The following is a 13,413-nucleotide window of genomic DNA, read 5'->3' as shown; positions in this document are numbered from 1 at the left end:
AGATGAATCGCTCTGCTTAAAATACTCCAATGGCTCCCTTAACCTACAAGACAGTCTTAGCTCTTTAGCAAGGTAGATAAGACAGCTCATATTCTTGCCCCAAACCAGCTCCATCTTCATGTCTCGTGAGTACTGTTGATTCAGAATACTCCAGAAGAATTCAACCAATCTAAACAAGTTGCCGGTCTGCAAACGTACCTTGCACATTCCTGTTTCATTGCCCTGACCCGTGTGGGTCCCTTGGCCTAGAGTGCCCTCCCTGTACTCTCTGCTCATGTTTCCGGCTGTCAGTGTGCTAGATCCACCGGGAACCCTTCCCCAATGGCTAGGCAGGTTTAGGTGTATCCGTGACATTTCTGTGTTCTTTTCTAATGGTCTGCTTGCCATCTTACTTTACTTTTATGTGTCCACATGACCTTCTTTAGACTGTGAGTACTTTGAAGGCATGAAGGCAAGGACCATGCCCTTCCTCTCCAGTAGCCCTTGCCTTGCCAGCCAGTCACTGAGATAGCCAACCCCTCTTTCCTGAGCACTGCAGCGCTATGGCATGTTCTAGGTGCTGATGTACGTTTTCAATAGATGCTTGTAGAGGAATGAATAAATGAATGAACATTGGAATTATTGGCATGGGTGAGAGACAGGCCTACAAATAATCATGAGATAAGACCTAAGATGCATCCCATATAGGCAGTATAAAGTGCAGCAGGAAATCAGAGAAGGGAGAGATCAGTGTTAGATGGGGTGAGGATGGAAGTGGTGATATTTTGAGCTGTCCCCAAGGTTGTAATAAGAAGGGATTGGGGTCAGGGGATACAAGTGAGTAGTGAGAGAACATGGCTCCAGGAAAGCACAGAGGAGGAGAGTGGAGATCAGGCCATCTCCAGGCTTATGCTCCAGGCAAATATCCCGCACATCTGTGACCATACTCCAGGCCTGGTTCTGGAACCTTCCCACCCGGTGTCCACCCTCAGGGCCTGGCTGGTGGTCCTGAGTTGCCCAGCAATCCCAGTTACCCTCTCACAATTTGGAAAGAGGGTATTCACTCAGAAAGGGGACATGCTAGCATAGATGAGCGGAGACCACCAATATACAGCACAGGCTGTGTCAGCTAAGAAAGAGCATCTGGGGACAGGGGAGACATGGCAGGCTACTGTAATCTGCTCCTGAGCCACGGTATGATCATAGCCCAAAACCCACCCTCAGGAGGGGGGCTGCTCCCACTGTCCATCATCAGCCAGGTAACTCTTGCATTTCATACCCATATTCAGGGGCAGATAGAGCCCCTGTTGTCAAGATGTTACAGTCTCAGAGGGATTGGAACAGAGGCATATGTAACCAATGGAAATCATGCACAGATCCATAAAACTGTTAAAACAGTGCTACCTGCTCCTTGAACACTGGGTCCTATCTTAATAAGAAGAGATGATGGATGGTGAGAGGGTATTATAGAAAGACATGGCAGAGGTGGAGAAAAGGCAAGGTGCCAGCCAGCCATCTCACGTTAAGGAGGCTCCTGCCCTGGCTTCTCCTTCCAGGCCCTCATGGGTGGCAGCAGGTTCAGAAGATCTCTGGGTCTGTTTCTCCCTGGGGAAGAAGCAGTAGATTTTTTTTAGCATTGGAGGGTACCCATGAGTACTATTCATCAGAGGGCAGAAACTCATTGTTCTGTTCAAGTCAATATGAATTAATTACATGTATATATGCTTGGTCTGATGAAAATGAAATCACTGAAGTTTGTTTTCCCTCTCTTCTTCTTTTTTTTTTTTTTTTTTTTTTTTTTTTTGTTATTTACAGAATCATACAATGACCCAACACAGCAGTTAGTGCAAGTACAGTCTCTCAAGGAGAATTGCTTTTGTGGCACAAAAAGGGAACATGTTTTACTCTTTGCACGAAACTTTCATTGTTAATGTATATTATTCAGAAACATTGTATTGTACCATAAAACTTGTATTATCAAACTGTTGGATGTTCATGTGTTTGAACTTTTGCGCACCGGATAGACCCCTTGTATATAAAGTGTTGCACATGTATTATGTCGTCTGATACTGAAATGGTCTTATAAAGACAAGTGGACTTGGGCCCTATTCAGGCAAGATTTAAAAAAAAAAAAAAAAGACTATGACCAAAATGGCTTAAGATAAAGTATTTCTAAGGAAGAAAGATTAAAAACAACTATTATACATGAGACTATGGTTGGACTTCCTTTTCTTTACACTTAAGCCTAGAATTTCTCCTTTGGTATATCAGCGCTTAAATCCAAGACTATTTTTTATTGCTGAAGATTCTTGCAAACCAAGAAGAGATGTTCTCACAGAACAGAACCCCACAGCTGGATAAGGCCCATATATATATATTTGTAAGCCTTGCAATGTGACAGGTAGCATCACTATATATGCAATAGTTGTTATGTAGACTGTCAAAGAATTTTTTTTTCCCTGGATACATTTGAAGCTTTGAGTGTTCAAGGTTTTCCTTAATGATTTCACGCAGCCAAATTCTTGAATCAGTTGAACTAACCTGTATGTTACTGTTATTAATGTTTACTCTGCGGTCTGAACCTGGAGATTACTGGAATTGTTTTCCAAAAGGAAATAAATTCAGTTTACCATTAGGTATGAGTGTATTTGTGTGTTTTCTTTCTCTAGTTACTACACCATTAAAAAAAATCTAATTGCCTGCACCCTTGGATATGAAATCTGCTCTTGAGCATATCACAGGCATTACCTCAATCATATTTAACCTTTTCACACTGGGCCAAATGCATCTGGAAGGATATTCATCACTCTTCATAGGGAAGGAATCAGACACAGTATCCTTCTACTCTGTTACATACTAACAGGTCACATTGTACTTGAGGATTCTGACATCACAGATGGATGTGATGGCTGTTTTCTGCATAATTTGCAGCCCAATTCATGTCATGCTGTGCAAATCTGAACTCAAAGTAGATGGCTGCAATTTGAGAGGCAGTTTGGCTTATGTGTACTTAAGAAGCAGCATTGTTCATTCAGAAGACAAAGCACAGAGCGAGGAGTCAGATGGTTGTTAGTTGTAGTTCTGGCACTGCCTCCCGGTGGGAGTTCCTTCACCTCCCGGCCTTGGTTCCTCCAGCCCAGGAAGGTAACAGAACCTGATCATCAGCCTTCACCCAGGCATGGGGCATCTCTGGAAGGTTGCCTCCACTACAGCCTGCCATCCAAGGGTGAATAAGTAAGAGCTCTAATTTCAGAGCTTCTTTTTGTTTTTTGAAAGAAGAAAAGAATTGCTATGTGTAACGTGAACCCTGATATTCACGTTTAGTCAAAATTGGTAAGTAAAGACCTGGTATTCATGGGCAACCATCATGCAAACTATGCTGAAAATATTTAAGCCACTGTGAGTCTTTTGACCTCTTTTAAGCTCTGAGATCTTTGAACCTTAAACAAACAAGAATCCTCACAGCACTTTTTTGGTGGGGAACTAAAAGAAGGGACCAGTTGACTTTGTTGTGACCACGTGTCACCAGGAGAACCATTGATGAAACCAAGATTACCAGCACCACAGTGCATAATCCCCATCCCATGGCTCTCGAGCCTTAACCTGTTCCAGGATCACCTAGAGAGCTTGGTACATCCTGGGGTGCTGGGCCCAACTCCCAGAGCTGCTGATTCAGTCGGCCTGGGGTGGGGCTCAAAACTGTCTAAGGAGTTCCCAGGTGATGCTGGTATTGCTGGTGTGGGGGCCACACGTTGAGAACCACTACCCTACCATATTTCCAAATTAGTTGAATACATTAAACATAAGTAATCAAGTGGAGTGGTGGCAAATTACCCTATTATGTTAGCAATATAAAAAAGGTTTGGTCAAATTTTAAGATCATTCAGAAACAAGTGTTTTATAGTGATTAAAGTATGTGTGCTCACCAGAATGTTGTGTGTGTGTGTGTGTGTGTGCGTGTGTGCAGATGGTTCCCAACTTACAATGGTTCAGCTTACAGTTTTGTTTTGTTTTGGGTTTTTTTTTTTTTTTTTGAGACGGAGTCTCGCGCTGTCACCCGGGCTGGAGTGCAGTGGCGCAAACTCGGCTCACTGCAACCACTGCCTCCCGGCTTCAAGCGATTCTCCTGCCTCAGCCTCCCAAGTAGCTGGGATTACAGGCACCTACCACCATGCCCAGATAATTTTTTGTATTTTTAGTAGAGACAGGGTTTCACTATGTTGGCGAAGCTGGTTTCAAACTCCTGACCACGTGATCCGCCCGCCTCAGCCTCCCAAAGTGCTGGGATTACAGGCGTGAGCCACTGCACCTGGCCCAGTTTACAGTTTTTTAACTTTATCACAGTGCAAAAGTAATACACATCCAGTAGCTCCTCAGGTTACAATGGGGTTGCATCGGCTAAATCCATCGTAAGTTGGCGAACATCTGTATTCAGCTTCATAATGCTAGGAAACCTGCATCTATACATTTCACAATGGATTGCCAGCACGCTATTTAATTAAAAAGCTTTTTCACCAGCTACATAAATAATGAAGTATGCTGAGAATATGCAAGTACATCTATAATCAAAATACTCAGCTATATTTTTTAAAAATTAAGATCTCTGGTCCATTCAGGATTTTGCATTTAGAATGAAATAGTCATGCTTAATAATGATTTTTTTAAAGCTTTAAAACATCTGGTTATTAATGAGTGAGTTATATTTTACTAAAGGTAAGCTGCTCTGTATTTACAGAAAGCAGGTAATGTGTCAACCCAGGGGTGTATCCCAAGATGCCTTTAACAACATTGCCTCTCAGAGACTTCCCAGACTCTAGTATAAACACCAGGAGTTGGAATTCTTAGGACACATCAGAGGCTGTGTTCGCCATTCTCCCTAGAAGCCTCCACACAACTGGGCATCGGGCTCCTTCAGCACAGACACAGTTCAGCCTCTTTCCATACAAAGCCGAGAGGCTGCAGGAGTTGACCATTATTTGCTCCATAAAACTGGTTGATCCTCCAGTAATTAGGAGGTAGTTCCTACTTAGCAGGTACTTCCTCCTTAAAACCAACCGTTCTTTGGGTCATAAATACTGAACAGTGCTTGGAGCAGTCATTCCCCTCTTTGGCTTGTTACCTTGTTGATATTTACATCCTAACTCCTTCCCTAAGGTTATAAAAAAGCAACTTAAAGATGAACAAAACATTAATAGGAAAATCAGCATCATGTGAAGTCAGAGGGGAGAAAATACACTACAGTAGTTGCCTTGTTTTATGCTTCAGTTTGGATTTTGAGTGTGTTTTAGCATTGACTGGGAGCTTTCTGGTAGTAAAGGGGGGAAAACATCCAGAAAGGAAGGAATATATCAGTTCCTCAAGAGAGAAAATGCTTCCCTAGCACTTAATTCCAAAAGAAATTTCTCCAAGGCCTTATAGATGGGTAGGTGACCAATATAATAGCCACTATTCCTGACCATAATTGTATGACTAAATACAGTGTTTTCTTATCTAGAGAAATGCTACTGCATCTATGGGTAGAGCCGAATATGCTGCTAAACTCAATACACAGGACAGGTCCACACAACAATGAATTATCTGGCCCAAAATGTCAATAGTACAGAGGTTGAGAAATTGCTGTAATGTAAAGTTGTACATGATTTGCAATGGCGCAAACTTCTTTACATTGGAATGACCTGGGGAACTTTAAAAACATCCATTGCCTGAGTCCCACCCCAGAGATCCTGACTTAATTGGTCTCAAGCAGGGGTTGCCAATCCCAGGACCACAGACCATTATGGGTCTGTGTGGCCTGTTAGGAACCGGGCTACACAGCAGGAAGTGAGTGGTAGCAAGGGAGCAGAGCCAAGCTTCATCTGTATTTACAGCCACTCCCCATCACTCACATGACCACCTGAGCTCTGCCTCCTGTCAGATCAGCAGCAGCCTTAGATTCTCATAGGAGCACAAACCCTATACTGTGCGTGCAAGGGATCTAGGTTGAGAGCTCCTTATAAGAATTGAATGCCTGATGATTTGCCATTGTCTCCCATCACCCCCAGATGGGACCATCTAGTTTCAGGAAAACAAGCTCAGGCCTCCTACTGATTTTTTTATTATGGTGAGTTGTATAATTATTTCATTATATACTATAATGTAATAATAATAAAGTACACAACAAATGTAAAGCACTTGAATCATCCCAAAACCATCCACCCGTGACCCTGGTCCATGGAAAAATTGTCTTCCACAAAACCAGTCCCTGGTGCCAAAAAGTTGAAGACCACTGGTCTAGAGCACAACTTCAAATCAGAAACTCCTCAGCTGATTCTAAGGGGGCCAAGTTTGAGAACCACTGGGTTCTGTAGCTGACATTCTCAGGTGAGTGTACCTGACTCAAGACTAGAAATTAGACAAGAACGTTCAAGGAGTAGAGAAGTGGTGTGGGCCTTAGTCTGCTCCCTCAACACTGATTTTTACAATGGGGAATTTCATGATTATTTTAACCCTGAAGTAACATAATAACCAATAGCAAGTCTGTGAAGAGGGAGAAAGGAAGGAATGACCCAGAATCCCATCACCCTTACACCTGGTCCAGGGATTATAGACTCAGCAAGTGAGAAAACTGGCGCAGGGGCCTCTAGCAAACTGGAGAGCAAATGCCCCCTCCCCTGCCCCACTGTTGCCTGCAGGGAAACAGACTCCCAGTGCCAGATTGCCCCGTGCCTTCCGAGGAGCCAGCAATCCGGGTGGCTACATGCTATGTTCCAATTTCCAAATGTTGGCAACCTATTCCATTTTTTTTTTTAATTCGAACTCTGCTGGCCCCCACTGTGTGGGCCATATGAGACACACTTTCAGGCCAGGCTTGAATCTTGGATTGCCAGTTTTGACCTCTGGCATCAACTGTTTTTTTTTTTTTTTTTTTTTTCTGATTCTCATTCCAGCCGATTTTAAATGTTTGTTTTAAAAGCATGATGTGACTTTTGTATATAAAAGTTCAAATCGTGCTTTGTTTTCAATTAGCATTATGTGCAGTTTTGAAGCTGCTCTGTGACCTTCATATTCACATTGCTTAATGCTGAACTGAGTAATCCAGTGAATGGATGTGTTCTATATGAGGCTGCCCCTATTTCTGGATATTTAGATTTCAGACAGATTTTGGGGGGTGATAAAGGATAACAAGTGATAGAAAGTTAATATTCTCTGATGCAAGTCAGATAATGCTAAATTCTGTGTTGTGAATGGGGGCCAGATTAATACACTTTAGAAATCATGTAAATGGGTGACAGGGTTGACATTCTACTTGGAAAACTGACAAGCATAACCAGTGTTCCAGCCCCAGTGGAAGGTCACAGCACCAGAGACCCTCTAGGGACCCCCACAGGCTGGGCTAGGCTTCCCAGAGCAGCTCTGGGCCAGTTCCAGAACATGGACAAGGACTCCAGTGAACCCTCAAGTTCTGCTCTATAGAGCATGGCAGCCTGACTTTGTGTCTGTTTGTGCCTGTTGGGGTGCAACATTGCAGAACTCTTGAGAAAGGAAGGCTGGAAATCCAGATCCCATTATAGAACACCTGCAAGTGCTTCTCCATTTAACTTCAGCAGGCCACAGACACTTACCACCTCCCTTGTGTGGAGGAAGCGCCTACCAAAGACACTGAAAACTGGAGTTCAAGAAAAGAGGGATGATTTAGGCTAAAATAGGCCAGCATGGGTTCCTGGCAGCGTCCCAAAGCTCAGGTCTGGTTGGCACTGCATTCCTGGGTGAGTGCCCCCTGAGACTGCGGAGTAGCCTCGACCATTTCTGCCAGATTCCTCTGTAATGAAGTCAGCTGTCAGCTCCTTGGGGGGAAAAGCACAGAGCCCCTTTATTTCCAAGCAGGTGTTGCAGCATATTAAAGGTTGAATTCCATCTTGTGCTCACATCCTGAATGAGCCAGTTTGCAGGCAAGCTCAGTTCTTTCTGCAAAGGGAGAAACTTGGCAATGGTGGAGGCTGAGTACTTAAATGGCAATCAACTTCTGGCTCATATCAATTAATTCCTTCATGGACTTCTGCCTAAGTATAGCATCTTGAATCCCCAGCTGCGGCGGCTATGAAAAACAGCCCAAACAACACACGCCACCATCTCAGGGAGGGCGCACCGGCGGAATGACGGGCGATGCTATCTCAGGGCAACCGCGGATGTTGATTTCGGGCTCTCTCTTTGTTTACCTACAGAATACGGAGACGAACATACACTCATTTCTCAGGATGGGAAATTCTTCAAGAAAACATCAACTAAGTCTAAGAAAAATCCCTCTGAGGGGAATCACCTCTTTTTGGCTTTAAAATACCTAGATCCAAAGTAACGGTGAGATGTGGGAGCAGAATGCAGGATAGAAGATCAGAGGATGGCTTTATTGTGAGCAATATCTTCTCAGAAACTGGAAAGCCCCATTCCAAAATGACCTTCATCCCAAGGAACCTACCAGAGTCCTGTCCATCTCTGTTCCATGAACAAAGAGCTCTTGCTCAAGGGCTGCAGACAGACTGAGGGTGATGCGCTGTGCCATGTGAGACTTGGCCGTTCTTCAACTCATCTGGTTGATTCAGACCACAACATCCACATGGGGATGTGGATGTTCAAAGATCTCTCCTCATCTAATGATCTAATAATGTTGCTATCACCAAGGTATAGCCAAAAAGTCAAGGTCACCTGGGAGGGGCAAACACATTTTTCCTCTCCCGAGTATGAACAGCACTGGCTTCTCTCCCTCTCTGCTTTCTTTTTCTGAGTCAGTGGAAGAGTCTAGTCCCAAAGCCTTTGCTTCCCTGAGGCTCTTACATCATTCAATATGGTAGCCACTAGCTATTTAAAGATGTGGCTATTTAAATTAAGCAAAATAAAAAATTGAGTTCCTCAGTCTCACTAGGAACATTTCATGTCTTTGGTTGCCACATGAGGTCCATGGCTTCCATATGGAATGGCACAAATACAGAACAGTCTCCTCATCGTTCAGAGTTCTATTGGCAGTCCTACCATTCTAACCTATCCCCTCCCCGCTACTTTCACCCCCTTGATGTACAGAGGTCCCTCTTTCTCTAGTTCCAATATATTCCTTCCCTCTGCATACTTTCCTTCTGTTTTCAAATGTGTGCAGATTTCTTCACTTCTTTAAAAAAAAAAACTTTTTGCTTGACCCTGAAGCTTCTTCTTTAAAGGACTGTTTTATTTATTTCCTTCATTTTCTACCAAATTTCTCAGATTTGTGGTCTTCCCCACATCCTCCATTTCCTGACCACTGACTCACTCCCGACTCACCTGCAGGCTGGCTTCCATCAATCAGCAATATCCTCTTCCTGAAAATGCATTGGCTAAGGTCACCAGTAGCCACCCAGTCTTTGTTTTTTTGTTTTGTTTTGTCTTTTTCCTTTCCCAGTTCTTCTTCTCCTCTTTCAATCATTTAGTCCATCAGACACCAACTCCCATGTTCTTACTTGGCAATATTTCTATGTTTATTCTTTCCTTTCCATTTCCAATGATAAGACCTTAGGGGCACCCTTATCATTTACCTGCCTCTGGTCTTTCTCCCCTTATCCCCCTTGTGTATGGCCACCATGTATCTTTATAAAACATTTATTTCACATCATTTGCTCATTTAATAAATACCTATGACTCCCAGAGTAATGTAGTGAAAAAGGATGCAGTTTAAATGAAGTTTGGATCTTTTCCTGCCACTTAGTATGTAGCCTAGACCAACTTACTTTGCTTTTTCTAAGGCCCCTTTTCCCTTCTTTAATTTGAGGATAAGTATACTTATAAATTATTGTAGGATTTTGCTGATATTATCATCAGTGTCTAGAAATACCTGAAACATATTAGATGACCTATATAGAAAAGTTTTTAACTATTATTGTCTTTATTTAACCCAAACTCTTTTTCTGTCCATTTTAGAATCACTGCCTTTTCTCTATTGTAACCTCTTACCCCTCTGATTCCTCTGTACCACTCCCTTGTAATCTTTCTAAAAACCACACTTTTTATCATGTCTCCTACCTATGAGAGCCTGGAATAATGGTCTTCATCTTCCACCAAAAGTTGAATATTCCTTTGACTTTCCAGAATGTCTTAACTTTGTCCAACTCTGTACACCATTCTTATACCTTATCCTGCTTCAGTCTATTTAAGCCAATCAAGCCCCATCATCATGCTCCCTCATCCTCCCTTGCACATCTAATTCATTCCTTTTTTTATTGTTCACTTCTATCGATTCCCACTCTGTGCAAAACTCTTCCTTCCTCCTCTCCAGTTACCCAGTCCCGCTCAGTCTTCTGGTCCCAGAAAAAGCCCCTCTTCCTTCATAAAATCTAATTTCTCTGAATGCCTGTTGCACTTAAAACCTAGCTTAACAATTCATGATTTTCTTCAAAACTAGTTTGTCTGCAATGAAACAAAACTAATTTATCCTCAAACTGGATTACAACTTTTTCAAGGATGAGGAATCTGCTCTCTATTTGATTTTATTTTTTAAACTATCCTTGGTGATTTTACCTAATAGAAGTTCAATAAAGCACACATTGTTCAATTACTAGCTTGAATATGGTCCTCAGTTTATCTTAGTTCAACACACATGGGTTATTTGCCTACCCTGAGCCAGGTACAAAGGATAAAGAGGTATGACAAGATCCCTGGTCTTCAGAAATTCGCAATTACAATTACCCAGAGACTCAGTCTTTTCTCCTTGTTCAACAGTTGCCACCATCCTCATAAACCAGATAAGGAAGAGCATGTGGGACCTGGGTCAGCTTGGACTTGATTTGTAGCCATAAGATGTTGAAGTTGGAAGTCATAATGCCTTCCTCTTTGGCCTCTTCATTGATGGTGATTTCAGTTGATGTGTTTAGCACCTAGATCCTGCAATTGGCTGCTCCTAAACAGTCAGCAGCATGCTGCAAGGCAGAAAATCAACTAGATGTGGTCCACACCCAACTGACTAAAAGTATTTCTCTACCATGAACGAAGTCTTGCGCTAGAAACAGATCACGCTACACGTATTCAAAATGTAGGTTAAAACAGCATGCAAAACTGCATCTGGAAAGGTACCAGATCTATATGTAAATTCAAGCTGTAGCCCATTCTTTCCTTAAAGCAACAAAGATGTTGACTGTGATTACAGATAATAAGAGCTTTCCTTCTGATGAAATGAGCATACACTGAATCAAACATACAATATATTCCCATGACAAATATATTTACACTCAACTCAGAACACGGAGAGAAAAGAAAATGTCAATAGTTGACAGCTTCTTGGCCTATGGGGTGTAATCCAGGAGCATAATAAATTCATTTAAGCTTGGTATTGAATAAATGCATGTTAGGCCTGTGCATTTTTGGGGGGCTTTCCCCCAACACATTGTTTTAATACAATGTCACGTTTCTCCGTGTTGCACAGTCCTCCTGCTGCTGTCAGCAGAGACAGGGACAAAGCTAATCCTTTGGGTCAAACCTGGGATAATTTGCCCTAACGAGTAAAGATAGGAACAAAAAAAGGACATCATGGAGGAAAATGCCTGATTGTCAAATGTTGGCAGATAACCATTTCACACTGGAAAATACATCTCAAGAATGTTGGCTGCTGGGAGATTAAAAGTCTGAAAAGAAGATGTATTTCCATGGAAGATCTTAATCATGCTGATAAAAGGATAAGCACAGTCAAGAGGATATAAACCACATCAAAGTCCACCTCTGTTTAGAAGCTGGAGACTGCTCCCTTCCCCTTATTAATGTATTTCTCATCCCAGCCAAATTGGATGTGAAGATACGTTCCTTATTCCTGGCAGATCTTGCAAAGATATCAAACATTTCAGACTTTGCGTGTGAAAGCATGACATATTGGTTAAGACTGGAAATAGCATGTTTCTAGTAGAGTTCAAGTCTATAAGAAATACTACACCCTACTGTTTTCGTAAATGCCAGAGTTCCATTGAATCGAGACAGATGGTAGCAGGCAAAGATGCAATCTTATAATCAAAAGCTAAAATATGTCAAAAATATGTTAGCAAGCAAAATGTAGCAGATTACTAGCTTCTCATGTCATGACAGCTTGCAAAACATGTTAGGATGTTGAATTTCTACTTATGTAAATAAATGAGCAGTAAACAGAGCAGCAGCATGGCATGAGAACTCATGTGTTGACTGTCCCTTCACTGCGGTTTGGGGAACAGAGCGAGCCATGTGGCCCCAAGGAGATCCAGATGGATATTAAAATGTCTCCAGAACAAAGCGTGGGATCCATTTTCCTTTCATGAGCAACAAATTTCTCTGTGATACCTAGAAGCTGTTTAGCTGAATTACAGGAGACATTCGAACTTCCCAGAGAGAATTGTGAGGGTTCCATTGAGAATCATCATGCCATTTAGCTCAAGGAAACAAGAGGGTGAGTACCCAAGTACCCAAAATGTACCCAGGGCTTTCTGTATATGTCAATCTCAGCCCAAGGAAGTTTCTTTGATCACAGTCCTGGTTTCTTAGTGTCTTGCCTAATTTTTGATCAGGGTTGTGGGGAGCAAGGGCAATGTTAATCATGGTTGGTGCAGGGGGAAGAGGAGGTGAGGTGCTTTTCTTTTCTTTTTTTTTTTTTTTTTTTTTTGAGACAGAGTCTCGCTCTGTCACCCAGGTTGGAGTGCAATGGCGCGATCTCGGCTCACTGCAACCTCTGCCTCCTGGGTTCAAGCGATTCTCCTGCCTCAGCCTCCTGAGTAGCTGAGATTACAGGCACACGCCACTGTGCCTGGCTTTTTTTTTTTTTTTTTTTTTGTCTTTTTAGTAGAGATGAGGTTTCACCATGTTGATCAGGCTGGTCTTGAACTCCTGACCTTGTGATCCACTAACTTTTATTGAGCACTTACTGTGATCCAGGTGTTGTGTACTGCTGTCATACCAAATTAGATTCTCAACTCTTGAGATGGAGAGAAGATCACTTTTACTATTCCATGCTCAATGGAAGTTCAAATCTGACCCTCTTCCCTGCTCCCGTGGTCAGGGAATCTAGGGTGGGAAGAAGGTGGGTCTTCCATTCTCACTCCAGCATGGCCCCGCCTGACACCTGCGTCACACTCCAACACAGGCTGCCTCTGCTCGGCACAGTACCAAAGACACAAACATCAGCTCCATTTTTAAATTTCTGTTTAAAAATTTAAAGAGAGAATCTGTTGGGGAAAACGTCATTGTACTAGAGAATGATGCACTTTAGAGCAAGAAATATCTGTATATCTATATCTATATCTATTAATATTTATATATGCAGAGATATAGATAGATAGATAGATAGATAGATATATAGATAATGAATAGTCTCGCTCTGTCGCCAAGGCTGGAGTGTGGTGACGCGATCTCAGCTCACTGCAACCTCCGCCTCCCAGGTTCAAGCAATTCTCCTGCCTCAGTCTCCCAAGTAGCTGGGATTACAGG

At 42.5% G+C, this 13,413-nt stretch overlaps 1 protein-coding gene across 10 annotated transcripts in view; it reads left to right on the top strand.

Annotated features, from left to right (window-relative positions):
- The window catches only part of ZNF521 (zinc finger protein 521), a 344,704-nt gene that overhangs the window by 293,688 nt on the left and 37,603 nt on the right, over nt 1-13,413 (top strand). For 4 of the 10 annotated variants that reach the window (XM_063716865.1, XM_024236035.3, XM_063716862.1 and 1 more), the window contains one exon: nt 1,795-2,614. The exons of the other annotated variants lie outside the window; for them this stretch is intronic. In XM_063716865.1, the coding sequence (XP_063572935.1) occupies nt 1,795-1,824 (30 nt within the window). In that variant the 3' untranslated portion in view covers nt 1,825-2,614. Of the gene's footprint in view, nt 1-1,794; nt 2,615-13,413 lie in introns of those variants that run through there. 10 annotated transcript variants of the gene reach the window in all.

The sequence above is a fragment of the Pongo abelii genome, chromosome 17 (genome assembly GCF_028885655.2).
Source record: "Pongo abelii isolate AG06213 chromosome 17, NHGRI_mPonAbe1-v2.0_pri, whole genome shotgun sequence".
Taxonomy (NCBI): domain Eukaryota; kingdom Metazoa; phylum Chordata; class Mammalia; order Primates; family Hominidae; genus Pongo; species Pongo abelii.
The sequence above is the reverse complement of the archived record's forward strand: the minus strand, read 5'-3'. Positions and strand labels throughout refer to the sequence as shown.